Raw genomic sequence first — 21,958 nt, forward strand, 5'->3', positions numbered from 1 at the left:
GCCACCATTTCCCTGCTACTGCTGTCAACTTCTTTGGCAGCAATGGAGGGTGGTGACACTTTTAATATAATCTTAAACAAAAAAGTACATTGAATTGTATTAAAATGAGAAATTAGATTTATAAAATAAAAAAGATAGACAAAATGTTCAATGATTGATACCATAACTGCTTCCAAAGGGGTTGAAGGACATTTTTAAAGTTTGGATGGTCATCCCACTCCAACGATTTCCACCATTCTGTGGTTGAGTTGATGATAAGAGAAGGTGGAGCATATGCAAATGGCTGCCCATTGCCAATAAGGGGAACAAAAGGAGGAATTCTCTTCAGCTTATCACAGTCAGGAACAACATTGATAACCTCGAGAGAATCACAAACCATCACTCCACTTTTACTGCTGATTCTCTTCAAATTTGGTAACTTACGTAGTCTCAATTCTCTCAATTTGGGAAGATGGAATTTGATGAATGCATCACTCCCTTTTTCTTGAACATCTGATGTTGCTGCTCCCAATATTTTTACTACCTCATCACATTCTGCCACAAAAAATTGTTTCCAACTTTTGGTGGTTTGGAAGCAACCAATGTGGAAGGAACGTCTTCATACTTGAGCAGGACCGTATATAAATTCGTCTTTGATAACAAGGGCACTCAACTTTGGAAGATCTTGAAGAACCAACACCTCGAGGCTTTGAAATGGATGAGCGGAAGAAGAGGCAAAAGAGGACAAGGAAACAACACACTCTATCCCTTTACAATCATAAATCCACAAGTCAATCGCATTTTTGAAGGAAGAAATATCGTCGACTACGCTTCTCAAATAGTCGCACTTCAAAATATTCAACTCTTGAATTTCAATTGGGTGCATAATTAACTCACCTTCCCAATTCTGGACTCCTCCAATTGTTACTGTTCTATCTCTTGTAGGATTCACAAACAGAGGAGCTATGCCCACCTGTAAATTGTACTTGATGAGATTTTTCTTACTTTGTTGCATTGAGGAGATGAACTTATTCAATTCATTCATGTCTTCGGAACGTCCTTTAAAGCATTCCAACTTCAATGGTTCCATCTCCTCTGCTTTTAGACTTGTTTGTCTATTTGTCACATGAAAACTAAAGTGCTGAATGATTAATGGTGTAGTTTAATTAAATGGTTTTAAAAATTTTAGTTTAAAACTTTTTTATCTATACGTACTAAGTCTTTTACATTGCGGTCATCTATCAATCAGGTCTCCACTCAGTAAGAAAATTACCAAAAAATCATTTTATTTGTAAAGTAAGATATATGATTATGAGGGTGATTTTGTCTTTTCATATTTTATAAATCATTAAAATTTTATCCATAATGAGATTTAAACCGAGAATATTATGCATATAAATCTTTTCCTTTACATTTGAACTAAAGCAATTTTTAATTTTATTTCAACTAAAACAATTTTTAATTTTAATTTTAATAATTTCGTTGATTTAATGTCACAAATGAACATGACACCACTTAGGATTGAAGACAAAACAATGATAAACAATTGTATTCATTTAGTATTCTTAATTTGATGCGTTTTTGTGTTCAGATTTCATTTTACTCATATTTTAATCTAATTTTAATTTTAATATCATACATATTTTTTGTGTTATTATTAATTAGTTCCAAATCATACTTTTCATTATTTATTGTATGCTATTTTTAAACGCACATTTGTGTTCTAAATATGTGATTTTCACACGTATACGTGTGATAAGATTTTTAGTATTATTAAAACCTTTCAAAAAATAAAATTTTTAATTATCAGACTCCTTTAGTATACTTTTTAAAATAATTCAAATTTTTTCAAGTGTAGGCTGTCACGCCTCAAAATCAAGGCGAGAGGGAGAGAGTGAGAGAATTTATGCGATTAAGTGGAAGAAAAGAAAATACGAATTTAGAAACTCCTAATTAGAGAGTAGTAATTAGAAGTTTGGATTAGTTTAGGTGAGATTAGAATTGAAATCTGGGGATAAAATTGAATAAATTACATTAAGGCTCCGTTTGTTTGCCAGTAAAAAGTTTTTTGAAAAATGATTTCTTGAAAATGATTTACTTTTCTAGAAATGATTTATTTTTCTGGTGTTTGGATGAATCTTTGTAAAATATTTTCTATTGTTTGGCAGATTTCCTGAAAATTTTTTCCTAAAAGATGTTTTACATATATTAATAAATTTATATTTTAAATTATATTTACATATATTGCAATGATTTATTTATAAATAAATAAATCAAATTAAATATATAATAATACTCAATTATTAAGCTAGAATATTAACACGAGTTTAAATCTTGCCACATGCAAATTTTTATATTTCCTCTGTCAAGTGTTTATTTTAAGTATAGATATACAATTCATTGAAGCAATAAAGTAAGCATAATACAATTAAAATGCAAATGTAATATTAAAATCCCACCACATGTAAACTTATTATTATTTTTAAATAAAAAGACTAAAATACCGTCAAATAATACAATTTATTTTAATTAGGGAAGAACATTTTAACAATTTCTCTAACCGAATTGGAGCTCAATTGACTCATGACACCAACTCAATTAGGGGGTTTAAATAATATCATAAATATTTGAAAATAATGATGCAGACCCTTTCACTATAGAATAACGAAAGCTTTTATCTAAATACATCGGAAGCACACGCTGGTTGAACAAATAAATGAATCAGTAAAGACACTTGTATTAACCACATAGAAATCATGCACTCCTCTCAATTTTGTCCAATCTTCTGAAAGTTGGATAACAATGAGAAGTCATAGCTAGAAGACTGGACCCTTTCTTCTATTACTTGCATTCTGTGACAAAAAATGTATCTATAGAAGAACATCAAATTTTCCTCTTCACTTTTCTCACTTTCTTTTCTTTATTAGAAATTGGTAGTTTATTAAAGCTCATAACAGAACATAAAACAGGAATCAAATAAAACCTGCCAACTAAAGCCCCACAGGCTAAGAAAAAGGCAGAAATAATGCTTCACCCCCACTGTCCAAATCCTTCAAAGTTTCAACATCTCTTGTCAACATAAATTACAAAAGCATTGACAGATAGCTCAAGCTATGAACATCTAAAATCAGAGCAATATGCATAGCAGGGATCAAGTAAATAAAAAAAACCCAAGAAAGCACCAAAATGATTCAAAGATCAAATCTAAACCAATAGAGCACATCTCTAAACCTCAAACAATTAAGAGCAACTTAAAAATAGTCAAAGATAACACCCACCTCTGTATGGAATACCATCATCATAGTCCATAGGAATCACTGGGGATGCATAAGGAGAAAGATTAGGTCGAGCTGCAAACTGAGTAGGCTTTGCCATGGAATCAGCAACACTTTCCTGAAAACAAAGCAAAAGCTATTCCTAAGCATCTTTTGGTCCAAAAAATAGTCATAAATCATACACTACAAATATTTCCCTATTTATTATTATGTCAACATATTAGCAAAAATTGGCAACTTTGAAAGAAATTATTTTGCTTGAATCTAATATATTACAAGTCTAAAAACCAATTAAATCTCCATCTAACATATCCATAAGAAAAAAAAATCTCCATCTAATATCTATACCAAAAAAATATAAAATACTATGTTCAACTCAATAACCTCCCTATGCTCAATGAGCTTTACTCCACTACCTTTCATATACAAGAGAGGTTTCCATTGTGAATGGAAGCAATCATTCGCATCTCTCCAGATGTGCCCGTGTGAAAGAGGAAATAGGAAATTAATTAAAGATATGCTCTCTGCGTGTCAGTATCACAGGGAGAATATTTTACCTTTAAAGGATATCTAATAGCTTGCGTCCTAAGAGTTAAACAACTGAGCATGCTCATAGGAGTAAAGAAAATAGAAATAATTACAGTTTAGCACACAGAAGAAAGAACCCATAAATCTCACCTTTTTGTCTTTACTTTTCCTGGCTATATAATGTTCTTCCTTCTGTCTCTTGCTATTTTCCTTTTTCTGCATCAAGCATAAATTAGATTGTTCTCTTATCACACATGTGCATGCAGGCGCACGCACAAACACATATACACTATATAAAACACAGAATAGAATTATGGAATCAAGCTAGCAAAATATAAATTTGTTGCGGAAGCGTCGATAATATTAATAACAATATTATCAGAAATATTTAGATAATTATTATGCCAATAATTATACTAAGAAAATTCCCAGTTAAATTGGAGGGGTCACAAATGGTCCCACTTAAAACCCAACAACTAGACAGAACTCACTTAGTTATTTATAGCAATAATAACTAAATAAATATAACCAACGTAAAGCTATTAAATATAAGCAAACAAATGAGAAATAAAACACCAGAATTTTAACGAGGTTCGGCCAATTTAGCTTACGTCCTCGGACACTACCAAATTAATATTTCCGCTAGAAATATTACAAAAGAGAAGATCAACACCAAGTTACAATTAGCTACTTGGATTTTCAAAATGAGATTTGGGATAATGAAACCTAAGGGGGAGGGGTTCTATATATAACAAACCAAACCCCCTCCCTTTCTATCTTTTCCTAATGTGGGATATTGCCAATATTCAACAAATCTCCACCTTGGCGATATTCCACATCTTCGAACATCTTCTCATAACACAAACTTCAATAGTGTCTTCAAATTTGCGCCAATGACACCATATCAAATGTGTCGGACATTGATCAAGTCTAAACGATGTTCAAACTTGGCCCTTGTAACCACCTTAGTCAGCATATCTGCAGGATTCTCCGTAGTGTGAATCTTTTGGAGAAGTATCTCCTCTTCTTCGAGAATTTCCCGCACAAAGTGATAGCGAACGTCTATGTGCTTCGTTCGTGCATGAAAGACTTGATTCTTTGCTAAATGAATAGCACTCTGACTGTCAGAATATACCTTAAGTTGTTTCTGACCAACTTCCAAGTCTTTAAGCAATCCGTGAAGCCAAATTGCTTCCTTCACAGCTCTGTAATTGCCATATACTCTGCCTCTATTGTAGACAAAGCCACCGTGGACTGTAAGGTAGATTTCCAACCAACTGGTGCTTTTGCTAAAGTAAACAAATAGCCAGTTGTAGACCGTCACTTATCCAAATCACCTACATAATTAGAATCACAATATCCAACTATGCATGACCAAGTGATTCATCCCGCTCGAATGCCAATCCGACATCTATGGTATTTTGGAGATACCGCAGAATCCATTTCACAGCTTGCCAATGACCCCTGCCCGGATCATGCATGTACATGCTAACAACACTAACAGCCTGTGAAATATCTGGTCTCGTACATACCATTGCATACATCAAGCTTCCAACTGCATTTGCATATGGGACTTTTGCCATGTACTCTCGTTCTTCCTCAGTCGTTGGAGATAACTGGTTACTCAGTTTAAAATGAGGAGCAAGTGGGGTACTTACAGGTTTTGTACCTTCAAACATACTGAAACGTTGTAGTACCTTCTCCAAATAATGTTTTTGTGACAGCCAAAGTTTGCCCCTTTTTCTATCCCAAGTTATTTCCATGCCGAGAATCTTCTTGGCTTCCCCTAAATCCTTCATCTCAAACTCTTTACTCAACTGAGCCTTCAGTCTATCAATCTCCATTTGGCTCTTTGCTGCAATCAGCATATCATCAACATACAAGAGTAAGTAGATGTAGGAACTATCTTGAAGCTTGAGCAAATACACACAATGATCGTATTTGCTTCTTTTGTACTTCTGGTCCTTCATGAACCTGTCAAATCGTTTGTACCATTGTCTCGGAGATTGTTTCAATCCATATAACGATTTGCTAAGTTTAAACCCAATTTTCTTTACCAACAACCTCAGTATCCATCTGGTGAGTCATATAGATTTCCTCCTTCAAATCACCGTAGAAACGCGGTCTTCACATCAAGTTGAGCTAGCTCCAAATTCAAGCTACGCTACCAAGGCCAACAAAATTCTAATGGAGGAATGTTTAACAACTGGAGAAAACACCTCATTATAGTCAATTCCCTCCTTCTGAGCGTAGCCTTTAGCCACCAACCTTGCCTTGTAACGAACATCTTCTTTGTCAGGAAATCCTTCTTTCTTTGCAAATACCCATTTGCAACCAATCGCCTTCTTCCCTTTTGGTAGTTGTGCCAGCTTCCACGTCTTATTTTTCTCTAGAGATTGCATTTCCTCTTCCATTGCACCTAACCATCTATCATTCTCTGAACTTTGAATGGCTTCGGTGTAAGTGGATGGAATATTATCAACAACTGGAAGTGCATAAGTTACCATGTCAGTGAAACGAGCAGGTTTCTGAATTTCTCGTCTCTGCCTTCTGACTGCAATTGGCTCTGATTACTGTTGAGATTCTTGGGTAGAAACCTCCTCCTCATCTGACTCTGCATCTGCCAATGAAGAATCACTAGTGGTACCTTCTGCTGGAATTACCACACTCTGCTCAAACTCCACCTGCTGCGGAGTACACTCCACCTGCTGCGAAGTACTACTCACTCCTTCTGGATTTACCTTATTCAACATGGCAGATTCATCAAAGGTAACATCCCTACTGATTATCGTCTTCTTTGCCTCTAGACACCACAAACGATATCCCTTAACACTAGCATTGAAGCCCATGAATAGAGCCTTCTTTGTTCTTGGATCTAACTTTGATTCTTTCACATGATAATATGCAACAGAGCCAAAAATATGCAAGGTGTCATAATCAGTAGCAGGTTTTCCATACCATTCCTCTAAAGGAGTCTTGCCATTTGTAGCAGATGATGACAAATGATTGATGAGATGTTGAGCGTACGTCACAGCCTCAGCCCAAAACTTTCTATCAAATCTAGCATTAGATAACATACATCGAACTTTCTCCACAAGCGTTCGATTCATACGCTCTGCCACCCCATTCTGTTGCGGTGTTCCACCTACGGTGAAGTGCCTTACTATGCCACAATCTTGGCATATCTTCAGGAATGAATCGCTTTTATATTCTCCATCGTTGTCTGATCGGAGAACCTTAATCTTCCTTCCTGTCTGATTTTCAACTTTAGTTTTCCACTTAAGGAAAACTTCAAGCACCTCATCTTTGTTCTTCATAGGAAACACCCAAACTCTTACGGAAAATCATCAATAAAGGTGACAAAATAACGTCTTCCTCCAAGTGATGGAGTCTTGGACGGTCCCCATACATCAGAATGCACATAATCTAGAATACCTTTGGTATTGTGAATCCCAGTGCCAAATTTCACCCTTCGTTGTTTTCCCATAACACAATGCTCGCAAAATTCAAGTTTGCAAGTCTTTGTACCTTTCAATAATCCTTGCTTAGCTAGAGTTTGCAAGGATTTTTCACCAGCATGGCCCAAACGCATATGCCACAGCTGTGTTGCCTCAGCGTCCTTCTTGGTACTCGAAATTGCTGCTGCTGTTGTCCCGACCACTGTACTACCTTGATAGTAATACAAATTATTCTTGCTTATGCCTTTCAACATCACCAATGCTCCTGAAGTTGCTTTAAGAACTCCATCTCGTTTTGTCACAACTAGGCCTTTAGATTCTAAAGACCCCAAAGAGATGAGATTCTTCTTCAACTTTGGGACATATCGTACATCCCGTAAAATTCTAGTAGATCCATCATGATTCCTCAGTTTAATTGAACCTATCCCGGCTGTTTTACATATGTTATCATTACCCATGTAAACAACCCCTCCATCTAGTTTTTGAAATTCAAAGAACCATTCCCAAATGGGACACATATGATAGGAACAACCAGAATCCATGATCCACTCATCTGCATGTGATGTTGAAGATGTCATACTAAGAGAAAAGTCTGACTCTGCTTCACTATTGCATTCTGCAACATTTGCATCTTGCGGAGTCTTCCCTTTTTTCTTCAATTTTGGACAATCTTTCTTCCAATGTCCTTTTTCTTTGCAAAAAGAACATTCATCTTTGGCAACAGCTCGACCTTTAGACTTTCTTCTCTTCCCCTTAGACTGACTTTGCTGACGACCTCTTGTTACCAATGCTTCCACTGCTGCTTCACCTGAACCTTTCAACTTATCCTTTCGGCGTAGTTCATAGCTATACAATGCAGCAGTTACTTCATTGAAAGTTACTTCTGACTTTCCATGAAGTAGAGTAGTTTCAAGGTACTCAAACTCCTCAGGAAGCGATCCCAACAACATTAACGCCAAGTCTTCGTCTTCAAAAGTCACATCCAAATTCAACAAATTAGCCACCAGCTGATTAAAATTGGTAATGTGCTCGTTCATCATGGTACCAGGAACATAACTGAAACGAAACAGTCTTTTCTTCATATGCAACTTATTTTGACTGTTCTTCTTCAGGAATTTCTCCTCCAATGCTTTCCATAATTTACTTGCAGAAGTCTCTTTACTGAATGTATACTTTTGCTCTCTGGAAAGACATGATCGAATTGTACCACATGCCAATCGGTTGATGGTCTTCCATTCTTTATCATCAACCCCTTCTGGTTTTTCTTCCTCAATGGCAATATCTAGACCTTGTTGAAAAAGGGCATCTAGAAGCTCACTTTTCCACATGCTGAAATGACCTGTTCCATCAAAAATTTCCACTGCAAATCTCGTATTTGCAGTTCCAACCCTCGACAAAATGTACAAGGTGGAAGTTGTTGATGTGGATGGTTTTTCTTCTGTCATTTTTTCCATAGCTTCTATTTAATAGCCACCAAATGCTGAATACCCACAAGCTTTAGGAAATGTTTCTGATGTGTAAGATCAGACTAAGCTGCAAACACAGAGCATACTACAAAACCTGGCTCGGATACCAATTGTTGCGGAAGCATCGATAATATTAATAACAATATTATCAGAAATATTTAGATAATTATTATGCCAACAATTATACTAAGAAAATTCCCAGTTAAATTGGAGGGGTCACAAATGGTCCCACTTAAAACCCAACAACTAGACAGAACTCACTTAGTTATTTATAGCAATAATAACTAAATAAATATAACCAACATAAAGCTATTAAATATAAGCAAACAAATGAGAAATAAAACACCAGAATTTTAACGAGGTTCGGCCAATTTAGCTTACGTCCTCGAACACTACCAAATTAATATTTCCGCTAGAAATATTACAAAAGAGAATATCAACACCAAGTTACAATTAGCTACTTGGATTTTTAAAATGAGATTTGGGATAATGAAACCTAAGGGGGAGGGGTTCTATATATAACAAACCAAACCCCCTCCCTTTCTATCTTTTCCTAATGTGGGATATTGCCAATATTCAACAAAATTGACTCCAACGATTACAGCCTGCCTCGTTGCGGCAGCATTTTAAGCCACTCGAGAAATATGTTCTACATCTATGAGTCTATATGTTCTAGAACTCAGGCAAACAATTAAGTGATGAATTTAGATCGACTTTTGAGAACAATAACGCTTACTGTCATCCATCTGCACCGCAAAGCCACATCCCGGACTGTCTTATTTTGTAACTGCAAGGCGATTTTTGCATAACGAATTATGCTTGGCTTTGACGCATATCTGCAAGGAGATGCCACACAGAAAGATGCATCATTAAAAAAATGTCGACAAAATATAACTGATAAAAATAGATTATTTTATAGATTTAAGTTTTAATTGTATTGTAACCTTAGTATATTTTTTCAAGTTAGTCTAAAAATTTAAATTTAAATTTAATAAATTTTATTAAAGTAAATAGTAATTTTATTAAATTTAAAAGGAGGATTTATAAGTTAATAATAATTCAAGATTGCATTTCAAAATAAAGTTTAATTTTTTTATTAAATATTATTTACATTAAAAAAAACCCAAATTACGTTCCCAACCCTTTCCCTAAACACCACTTCGCAACCCAAAATTTACACTTCTTCTGCTACTGCTACTGCCGCTGCCATTTCTGCTTTCAAGATATGGGTAAGCTTCCTTCTTCTTTTATTCTTTGTTCGGTTGTTAATGCTGGAAGCCATCTTTCTAATTTCCACTCTTTTTCTTCTTCTTCTTCTTCTAACACCATTGCTACCCACATCGAATGCCTAAGTAAGAAACTCATGTCCATGCCTGTTAGAGGAAAGGGAAAAAGAGACCACCGCTTCGATATTGTTGATCATGCTTTGATTTTGTTCAATAATTTGATTGAAAAGTACCCAAAGCCTTCAATTGTGGAATTCAATAAATTATTAGGAGCCATTGTTAAGACGAAACATTATGCCATTGTTGTTTCTAAGTATAGACAGATCGAATTATTGGGAGTTTCCCATAATGTTTATTCTATGAACATCTTGATTAATTGCTTTTGTCAATTAGGTCGAATTGATTTTGGGTTTTCTGTTTTGGGGAAAATGCTGAAGTTAGGTGTTGAGCCTAGTGCTGTAACTTTTTCAACTTTGATAAATGGGCTTTGTAATCAAAGTAAGATTTCTGAGGCCTTTTGTATGTTCGATGAAATGACTGAAAAAGGGTATCAACCTAATTTGATTGTTTACAGTACAGTACTTAAGGGGTTGTCTAAGACTGGCAATACTGATAGAGCTGTTAGGTTTCTAAGGTTGATGGAAGGCAGAGGTTATGAACCCAATATTGTAGCATATAGCACTGTCATTGACTGTCTTTGTAAGAACGGGTTGTTAAAGGAGGCTCTCGATCTCTTCTCTGAAGTGAAGGTTAAAGGCATTAGACCAAATATCATTACTTATAACTGCTTAATTCATGGTATGTGTAATTTGGGCCAGCAGGAGGAGGCAACAAGGCTTTTGAATGAAATGGTTGATAACAATATTTCAATTAATATCGACACTTATAATATATTGATTGATACACATTGCAAGGAAGGAATGATTTCTAAAGCTGTAGAGACCATTGATATGATGAGAAAGCAATGTATTGAGCCCAATGTTGTCACGTATAATACATTGGTTGATGCACATTGCAAGGAAGGGATGGTTTTTGAAGCCGAGGATATCATTGACGCAATGATAAAGAGAGGCATTGAGCCTGATGTTGTTACCTATAATGCATTAATCAACGGCCATTTCTTGCAGAATGAAATGGATAAAGCTAGAAGAGTTTTCAACTTGATGATTGAGAAGGGTTGTGAGCCTGATATAGTTACTTACAGCACCATGATCAATGGATATTGCAAAGGTAAAAGGTTAGACGAAGCAATGGAACTCTTTCATGAAATATCTCTAAAGGGACCAATCCCGGATACTGTCACATATAGCACTCTTTTGCAAAGTATGTTTCAGTTAGGGAGAGTTTCAACTGCATGTGAACTGTTTAGAAAGATGCTTGCTTCTGGACAAGTTCCAGATTTAGTGACTTGTTCGATTTTGCTGAATGGTTTAGGCAAAACAGGTGATATTGAGGAGGCATTGAAACTTTTTCAAGCAATGCGAAACAGTGGGTTGGAACTTGATATTGTCCTGTATACTATCCTAATTGATGGGTTGTGCAAAGCTGGGCATATCGAATTTGCCAAGGAATTATTTCATCAAGTCTCAGACAATGGTTTAAAACCGGATGTTTACACATATTGTATAATGATTAATGGACTGTGTAAAGAGGGATTGCCAGATGAAGCATACAGGTTGTTTGGGAGCATGGGAGATAATGACTGTTTGCCTGATAGCTGCTGTTATAATGTAATGATTCGGGGGTTCCTTTGCAACAGCTATACCTCAAAGGCAACACAACTTCTTACGGAAATGGTTGGTAAGGGCTTTTCTGCAGATATAATCACTGCCACCTTGTTTATGGATCTTATCATACACTCTAATAAATCAATCTTGCTCTGAAATATTTCACAAATTGTGGAAAGATCATCACTTGCAATGTGAATCAGTTGTACATAACCATTGCACAGTTGTGGAAACTAGAATGAGGTTTAGTGTCTATTTTCAATATTGTTGATTTTGTTCTGACTTGTGTAGCTTGTTGATCTTGATCTTAGCACCTTCTTGATCTTTTTGGTGGTAATGTTAAGAAATTAGGGGAAAACCAATATTGCTTGTGAATTTTAAAGCAGGCTCATTTGTATGAGCAACGAAACATGAGTTGAGAATAAAAGGAATTGAAATAAATATTAAGGTGATTTAATGGCATTGATCTACGTGTGTTAAGGGTTGAATGTTTATATAAAGGAGGGTAGTGATTTCAGCCTATCCCCAACAGTCCCTGCACTGTCCTTGCAAAGAATGCTCCTCAGTGCAGCAGGTGGTTGATTCAGCAGCCTGCTTAGGCCAAACGCATTGGCTTCCCGGACAATGTGATGTATCTTGACCTTCCTTTGCCGATTCTAAAGAACTCGAATTGTGTGATATACTCTGCTTGGCAGCAGACTCATCCAATATGATGCGGACAGCAGCAGCACTGTCGCTCACAATCTCCACACATCTAAAGCCTTGGATCCAAATAAGATTCAAACCGTCCAAAATGAGCCACAATTCAGCTTCAAGCAGCGAGCAACATCCCATATTTCTAGTAAACTCCCAGAACCACGATCCATTCCTGTGTGTATCAATGAATTTATTTTTGTTTTCAACCCGGCCTAACCTGAATTTCAATTAAATATTTTTTAAAATAGTTTTATTGAAATTGGGAAAAAATTTTGGCAAACGGAACCTAAAAAGGCTCTTAGCTATCGTGAAGCATGATATTTTTCCATAATAGTGAAAATTAAAAATCGATGGCGAAAATGTTGAGTTTGGCATCAAAACGACTGATTGGGCTAACATCAAGGAGATCCCGTCACAATCCATTCATCGGCATCGGTTTAGTTGGAGCTCCTGCTTGTGGCGATGTTATGAAGCTTCAAATTAAAATCGACGATAGAACAACAAAAATCAGCAAAAACAAAAATACCAAATAGTAAGCATCCAAAATCAAACCAACAAAAAAAGAGCAAGAATCCCAAATTGACTTGCATCAAAAGAGGGAAGTAAAAAAAAACTAAAAAAAGAAGAGAATCAAAAGAGAAGAAACCCTCACCCATTTTGGGTTTTGCGGGTTGGAGAACTCAAGCCAGTTTGATGATTCGAATTGTTAAGAGTCATGGTTGGTCGAAGAAAAGTTGTGGCCGGAATATGGTGGTGATCAGACGGTGGAACAAAGATTCAACAGATAACAGCAAACTGAGTGGTGGCTCTACCTTGGAGGAACAAAACGGTCGTAGCTAAGGTATGTTCATTTCTTCTTCTTCTTCTTTTCTCCCTTTTTTTCTTTTCTTCTTTTCTGCTGCCCTGCTAGGACTATGGGGCTGTTTAAATGATAGCTAACCCTCCATTAAATGTTTTTCTGTTACGTCTGTAACGAAAAATAGTTAAAAGGACTATTTTATTATTTTTCAAAAGTTGAGTGACTGAATTGAAACCAGGGTAGCTATTTTTTTAGCTACATCAAAGTTGAGTGACTGTTGGTATAATTTACCCTTCTATTTTTCCCAAAGATTACACCATTATTTTCTTCTTAACGAAAATGAGGTAAAATAATATATGTGCTTGTTTTAGAAAATATCAATGGTAATGCACATTACATTCCAAGAAGATAAATTGAGGTTGAGTGATTGAGATAAATTTTATAATTGTTCTGATTTGATGAAAGTTGTTAGCTTTGATGTCCTAAGCTTTTGATATAACAACATTTTAGATAAATTTTATTTATATTTTTAAGTCATTTAGTAAAAATAATTATTAGAAATTTTATTAAATATTTGGTGAAAATGATTATAAGAAATTTTAGTTTCCTTTACTAATTTTATATATCAAAAATAGTTGTATATATTATAATCTACCATAAAATTAGATACTCGTTTAGGGTGTAAGCTTACATATATCATTAATATAAAGAATGTAAATTATAATAACATAGTTGTATATATGAATACATATCATTAATAATCTACCTTAACTATATAATGTTAATTGTATATATTATAATTACCATAAATTAGCTAACCTTTAAGGTTTAGGTTGAATATTGTTAATAAAAGAAAGTACATTATAATATCATAATTGTATAATAATTACTATCTATTCATATTTTACGTATATATAACAATTGATATATTATATGTAGTTAAACATGTATGTATATATGTTTTGTAATACAATATGTACTAAATAGAATTATTCCCATATTATAAAATAAATTCATATTAATTATGATATTTTTAATTATATAAATATTAAGTTTTTATTTAAAGTAATTTAATTAATTGAGTTCATCAAACAAGATAAACTAAATGAGATTTAAGAAAGCAATATGTTAAAGAAAATATTTTTTCTCAAAAAATATTATATTTAATAATATTAATAATTATTATATTTAATTAAAAAAATTTATTTTTTATACAATATTTATTAATTTGTGTAAATTATAATCATGGTTTAAATTAGGTATTGATGGTTCAAGCAATATGTAAGAAGAGGTCTTGGGGAGGAAGCTTCAAGGAATGAGTTTTGTAACACCCCACACTCGACGTAGAAGTTATGACTAGATCTTGAGGAATTACATTAACTCTTAAAAAAAAAATTCTGATTTTATCTAACTTAGTGTGTGTGTCAAAAATATAAGTTTGGCAAAACTCTTACATATTTTTGGAAACTCTCATGTTCGAAAAAACACTTATTTAACAGAAAAACCACCAAATAACATTACAGCAGAAGTTTTTAAAGTTTTAATTTTGGAAACTGATTTCTAATTTAATAATTCATACGTTATCATAGTCTTATGATAAAAATACCAAAATTCAACAAAATGAGCAGAAACTATAAAGAAAGTCCATAGACGAAGTTACAATCCAAAAGATCATAAATAAATTAATCATAAACCGATTTATATTATTAACCATAAAATCAATCCGAGCTCCCACACTATTCGGTCATAAGTTTGTTGATTACCTAAGAAGTCAAAAAATTGGGTGAGCTAACGAGCTCAGTATGTAACTCAACCCATGCAAAAGAAGAAGAAGAAGAAAGATATAGATACAAATGAAAATTTTAGATACAGATGCAGTTATAGATATAAATACATATACATATACAGATACAGATACAGATACAGGTGCAGATACAGATGCAAATATAGATACAGATACAGATATAGATACAGATGTAGATATAGATCCTACCATCATCTACTAGACACCATCTCCGTCCATCCCTATAGACCAATTAGGGTAACGAATACCCATCCAACCCCATACACCTATAAGTGAGTGTATGTCACTTTTCAAAATAGTGTAGCCATGTTGCCAGATATGGTGTGGTAATTTGCCAGAATCAGATAAATATGGTCAAACCACCAAAACAGATATGTGATTATACCACCAGTTAAGTCATCCTGAGTTGCCCGAAAACAATGACCTGCCATCTCGAGTTGCCCGACAACGATGGCTTACTAATATCAATATACAGTTAAATTGCTAACACTTCCTCCATCACATCATAATCCCACCTCAATGCACATGCAATCACTAAACAAATAACAGATGCACATATGTCATACATGCTATACACATCAAAACATACCATCGTGCTTAAACAAATTTCTCAAATTACAGATCAAATGTAACAGCCCGTTTTCAGTGAAATATAAATAGTGGTTTTGGGACCACAAATCCTAGATTAAAAATTTTATTTTAACATTATTTTATGATCTACGACATGATAGTATTACCGTATAAAATTTTTGTTAAGAAATTTTACCATTTACATGCTCAATTTGATAAAAAGAACTAAATCGCGTAAAGTGCAAAAGTTGAGTTCTAATAGCTAAACGTATTAAATAGTTATAGAACTTTAAAGTGGAAGTCCTTATATGGTAATTAGACCATTAAATGTGATAGTGGATGTGCATGGCTTGACATTAGTGTAATTTTTAAGGTTAGATAAGGGTAATTTTGTAAATAGGTAATAAATGATAAAATAAACAAAACATTAAAGCTTTCATCTTTATTTTTCTTCTTTAACCGAAATAAACTTGGTTTTTGACACAAACCTAAAACATAAACGAATCCAAGTTAGATAAAAAAATTAAAGTTATCCCAACAATCTCAAAATATTGTTAAAATTTTTCTAAAAGAAAACTAAAGAGAAAATCTTTGAAAATAAAAACTCAAAAAGAATTTATTATCTCAAAATACAAGTTGAATAAAAAATTTGAATTTTGTGTACAATGTAAGGCGTTAAGTATACTAAAACTCTAATTAACCTAAACAAGAAATAATTTTAAACTAAACTTTCTTATTGACATAAAACTTCTAAATAACTTAAATTCAGAATAAATAATAATAAAATAATAAGAGATGATAAATACAATATTGGGCTTATATATAATAAAAATTAAGTGTAAAACCCGAACCCAATATGATTTAAACTCGAATAAAAAGCCCAAAACTCGTAATTCCCGCCATAATCTCATCCAAAAATTCTACTCGCGCAATCTTCACTAAAACGGTCATAACATGAGTTCCTAAACTTGAAATCAAGTGATTCAAATTGCATTTCGAAGCTAAGAGATAAATCTTCGAACAATATGAATATATCTTAATCCATAAATGCATGGATCCCATACAAATATTTGTCGCAAGTTGACTAATATTTTCAGCTTGACAATTGACAGCTTAGTTGAGCCTTGATATTGTGTAAGCCCATCATATTCATAGATCTGAAATTAAATCTTGAGACTTGCAACATAACTTTTTAGAGAACATCTATAACGAAAAAATTAACCATTATTACCGATAGTTAATACTCTAATTTCGATAAAAAAAAAACTCTTTGTAAATTCAGTCTCCAGTAACTTCTTTTGCCCAAAAAATTTGTGTTTACTTAAAAAAAAAAAAAGAAAACTTGTTTTATTAAATTTTATTTGAATAGACATTGAGATAAAAGGGTCACTCATTTCGTAGTCAATGTTTGGACCGTTAGGTTTAGAAAATAAGATAACTTTTTTTTGGTATTTTCTTGCTTATTTTAAAGTTCATGTTCGAGATTTATATTTGTCTCTTCTAACAATATCACTTTCAGAGTTCGAATCTTGATTTTCTCTTAAAAGTGTAATATGTCTTATTACATCTAATAACCAACTCTTTAAACATAAATATATTTCACAATATGTAATCGAGCACCTTATATCAACAATTTTTAATAAATAATATTCATCCCATCCAAAGGTATTTACACAGTTTTCAAAATTTGATCAAACTGAATGGATAGAAAATTAATTAATCTTATAAAGGATGGACCAATTGATCTATAAATCAATCGAACCAACAATAAAGTCAGATTGAAAACTAATTGAACCGAAAAGTAAACGGTTTTTGTAACACCCCTAACTCGTGTCCGTCGCCAGATTGGGGTTACGAGGCATTACCGGACATATCATAGTTCATTCAAACATTCATTACATTTCACAACTCAAAATTTAATCACATCAAAGCTCGAAACTTAATCAAGCATCAAATTTATAAAAATAATCATAACATTCAAAAGCATTGCGTAGTTAAAACATAATCCGACATCTATCTAAACATATCATATAAAGAACGTATGATAAAACTACTATTCCGTATATTAAATTTATTATAAATATCTATAAACTCTTGCACATATACAATTTAAACTTCAAACAAACTAAACTTTACTAATAAAACTTTCATTGGTAATATAAAACATAACCAAACATACTTTATTTACTATAATATCATGCGCATATTTTCTAATGTCTAAACCATATCTACACATAATTACCGAATCAATATTAACTTATTACATTAATTAACCACAGGGCATACTGGTCATACATACACATATAATCATTTAAACAAGTATCATTTCAATGACCAATTATATTTCTTTTCTTGACACAAGTTCATGCATTTGAGCACAAATTACACTAAAAGAACACTAAATTCGCATTCTTTAAATCCATTCACATAACAAATACAACCAATTCCAAATTTAACCAATTTAACCAATCATTCAAGCATAACATATATGAATACATTACTAATACAAACCTATTCAATATAACCTATCTGATTCAGACTTATAAAGATCCAATCCATACACATTCGGACATATAAATAAAAACTAACCTTTAAATACATAGCTCATTTTATAAGACCTAACCAAGCTTATTTAAATACTAAATCCATATATATCAAAACATTTACCACAATATTATCTAACATAACAACCATATACTGCATAATTAAGCCATGGTCAAATGATAAAACCAAACACATTAAACATTTAAACAAGAACTCATATAACCGAACCTAAACAAAGTCATCAAGCCATTTTAGCATGGCTTTATATATATATATACATGCCGAAAAATCAAACATTTCAACTATGCTATACATGCCATATGCCCAAAATCAACCTAGTAAAATACCAAAAGAAACAGTTGATAGTGTGATAGGCTTTGCTGACGATCCCCGAGCTCGTAACGTGACTCCAAAATATATAAAATAGAGGTAAACAAGAGCACGCACACAATAAGCTATTTAAGCTTAGTAAGCATTAAGCAAAAACATATATAACAACAATTACATATTAACATTTTGTTTACAAGGCCGAATTTGCATAATATCAAATACAAGTTATCATTTACTAATAGATCACATTTTAACCTCACATACATATACCATATGGCCAAATATAGTCAATCATATACATATATATTTTCACATTTATTATTACAAACATATCAATAGGCCAAATCACTTATATGCTCAACTATGCTAACACGAAATCCATATTCACATAACTTTATATCATTTCAAGTAATCAACTTACCTTGTTTCCTTATAAACATTTAACTAGCACATACCTGAACCTGTAAGTTGATTTCACATTCGGTCTTTACTTCATATTGCTCGTTGAACCGTTCAAAATTAAAAAGGATACGTCAATAGTCGGAAAGCTGATACAATGCCAACGTCCCAGACGTGGTCTTACATGTAATTACATATCGATGCCACTGTCCCAGATAGGGTCTTACACGTAAATCACAAATCGATGCGAACGTCCCAGACATGGTCTTACACGATAACACACAATGGAATCCTATGTCATGACATATGTATCCTAACTATTCCTAAGGTTCGTACGGGACTTTCAGACATCGTATCTCGATCGAATCGAACTCGAAAACATTGCTCCCAAGCATAATTCACATATAATCAAACATTCGACCAACACTTATATAATCAAGAATTCAATTCAACCTATATATAATTCACATATAATCAAAGTTAACAACATTTAAAATGCTTATAAACTTACCTCGGATGTCGACAAACGGAAACAAACGACTATCCGATTATTTTTGCTTTTCCCTGATCCAAATCTGTTTTCTTTGGTTCTTGATCTAAACATATTCAAATTAAACTTATTTAAGCATAATTTTATTCAATTTAGTCTAAAAAACAAAAATGGGAAAATTACTATTTCCCCCTAACATTTTACACTTTTTGCAATTTAGTCCTTATTGCATAAAACACAAAACACACAAAATTTCACATTACCCATGCTCGGCCGAATATTCACATGCTTCATAAAAGTCTATATATTTAATTTATTTCATATTTTAGTCATTCAAAATATTATTTTCACAATTTAATCCAATTTACTCAAATTCATCAAAAATTCAAAATCAAACTATGTTAATTTAACACATATATTTCATATTTCACTTTCAAACATCACAAAACTCATGAATTCATCAATGGCATATTTCAAAATCATCATCAATTCACAAAATTGAAGCATGGGTTTTTGAAGAACACAAAGCTACAATCCCAAAATGTAAAAATTATCAAAAATCGAAACCGAAACATACCTTAATTTGCTTGAACAAGGGTCGAATACCTAGCTTGGTTTTCTTATTTTCTTTCTATTTTCATTCGGCACAAAGATGATGAAATGGCCACTTTCTTATGTTTTGTTTTTATTATAATAACTTTATAATATATAATTTATTATTATAACCTTTATAATTAATATAAAAACTATATATTATAACCATATGCCGTCCATTCATTTATTAGATGGCAAAATTGCAACATAAAACCTCCATATTCAAAGAACATCCACTATTCGGCCCTTCTAAAAATAACCACTTATTTTTCATTTTACGCAATTTAATCCTTTTTATTTAGTCGGACACTCAAACGACGAAATTAAAGCACGAAATTTTCACACAAGTAAATTCAAACATAATAAACATAGAAAATAATTTTAGAATATTTTTCTAACTCGAATTTGTGGTCTAAAAACTACCGTTCCGATTAGGGTCAAAATCGGGCTATTACAGTTGTCTATTCTTTAAATAATTTTTACATGCTAACAATTTGTTTTACTTATATTTTAACATATTTTTGTATTCGTATTATTTTCATGTTGTATATAAAAGAAAATGTTTTTACTGACTAAGTTTTAATGTTCTCTTCACAACTCTAATACAAACACATGAATAATTAATACGAGAAACACTAACACATTCATATGCGTGTGAAAACCATGAATTTAGATAACACGATATGTTTAAAAATAAGATACAAAAATAATGAAACATAATATTTAAATCTAATTAGTTATAATAACATATGAAATATGTACGATATTACAATTGAAGAAAATAATAAATTGTGCATATTAAAATAAAATGTACAAAATATATTAAAATGAATCTTTGGTTGAGTAGTAAATATGAGATTTTATCAATTTAATTGATGTGGATTCAAATCCCACCATATACATATTTTTATTGATTTTTATTAAAATAAAAAGACTAAAATACATTCGAATAATATAACTTACTTTTAATTATAAAAAAATATTTCTGTAATTTCCTTAACTGTGTTGGTGCCAAAGGCGAATCCAGGGGCCTGGCAGGGGCCCCGACCCCCCTAAAATGGAAATTTGTTGTTTTGGCCCTTTAGAAAATTTTAAAATTTTAAATTAGTAAAGGTAAAATTGCACTTTGGCCCCCTCTAAAATTATGAAAATTTAAATTAATCCTTTAAAAATGATAAGATATAAACTATTAAAAAATTAAAATTTAATTTCGCTCTCCCAAAAAATTTTCTAGCTTCGCCCCTAGTTGGTGCCCAATTATTATTATAGATATATCACTATTTTCACTGGACACAAATAAGCTTATTATTCAAAGAATGTGTTTTGGACTACTTAATCAAAACCCACCAAAAAAGTGATGATTGGAATTCAAATATAAAAAAATTATCACTAAGACCCCTTTATTTTCATAATGTATCAATCGGCTATGTGATGTCTAATTGAGTATAAAAAATGTTAATTTAAGCAAGAGCTAGGTTTGGGCCGCTATCCGAACCAATCACCGAACCTAAAAATGTTTAGTTTTGACCCGTGCCTAATCAACTCGAATTATTGTTTATTCAATGATGAAAATAGGCGAAGTGATAATAAATTTGCATTTTAATACTATTCAGTGCGTGTTTAATTCTTAGATTTGTAATTTATAATTATTTCTATTTGAAGATAATATAAAATTATGAAAGGATAAAAGTATCGTCATAGTAATATCGATTATAATTTTAAAAAATAGATATGATCTGTAGTTTCATAAGCGAGTTGATATATAAAATTAGATTGGATAAAGTTTTATTTAAAAAATAAAATGATCTTCTTGGTCAATTCAACAAAACCCAAATCGGATTAAAGTTAAAATAAACATTTTATTGATAAAACCAACCTCACTCTTTTCTACGATTTTGTCAAATTAAACAAAATCATATCATCACGTGAGTTGGATGCATTAAGATGACACAATTGGGAATCTTATAAAGCTCTTTCAATGTTCAAAAATATATAATAAAAACAATAATGGATGAATTTTTAAACTAATTTATTGGGAATATAAATAAAACAAATTAATTCTCATTTAATTCT

At 32.5% G+C, this 21,958-nt stretch overlaps 1 protein-coding gene and 2 long non-coding RNA genes across 4 annotated transcripts; 1 reads left to right on the forward strand and 2 right to left on the reverse strand.

Moving 5' to 3' along the window:
• Positions 1 to 2,426: 2,426 nt before the first annotated feature.
• LOC128041178 (uncharacterized) lies at positions 2,427 to 3,613 on the reverse strand. The gene is made up of 2 exons (XR_008195838.1): positions 3,258 to 3,613; positions 2,427 to 3,029 (listed from the first exon to the last, which is right to left on the reverse strand). It is a non-coding gene; the product is annotated as an uncharacterized LOC128041178 (long non-coding RNA).
• Positions 3,614 to 9,841: 6,228 nt separating this feature from the next.
• LOC105766453 (pentatricopeptide repeat-containing protein At3g22470, mitochondrial) lies at positions 9,842 to 12,125 on the forward strand. Of its 2 annotated transcripts, XM_012585926.2 has the most exons (2): positions 9,842 to 11,162; positions 11,367 to 12,125. In XM_012585926.2, exons 1-2 carry the CDS (start codon positions 9,932 to 9,934, stop codon positions 11,813 to 11,815), a joined length of 1,680 nt encoding a protein of 559 aa, XP_012441380.1. In that variant the 5' UTR covers positions 9,842 to 9,931; the 3' UTR covers positions 11,816 to 12,125. The 2 variants fall into 2 exon arrangements, with proteins under 2 accessions (XP_012441380.1, XP_052486771.1); XM_052630811.1 differs by having other exon boundaries at positions 9,842 to 12,125.
• Positions 12,126 to 18,254: 6,129 nt separating this feature from the next.
• On the reverse strand, positions 18,255 to 19,937 carry LOC128041086 (uncharacterized). Its single transcript, XR_008195811.1, has 2 exons — positions 19,869 to 19,937; positions 18,255 to 19,397 (listed from the first exon to the last, which is right to left on the reverse strand). It is a non-coding gene; the product is annotated as an uncharacterized LOC128041086 (long non-coding RNA).
• Positions 19,938 to 21,958: the final 2,021 nt, after the last annotated feature.

Source organism: Gossypium raimondii, chromosome 5 (assembly GCF_025698545.1).
Source record: "Gossypium raimondii isolate GPD5lz chromosome 5, ASM2569854v1, whole genome shotgun sequence".
In the NCBI taxonomy this organism is placed as follows: domain Eukaryota; kingdom Viridiplantae; phylum Streptophyta; class Magnoliopsida; order Malvales; family Malvaceae; genus Gossypium; species Gossypium raimondii.

Coding starts and splice junctions, on each gene's coding strand:
- LOC105766453 (XM_052630811.1), top strand. CDS start 9,932: ATGGGTAAGCTTCCTTCTTCTTTTATTCTTTGTTCGGTTGTTAATGCT.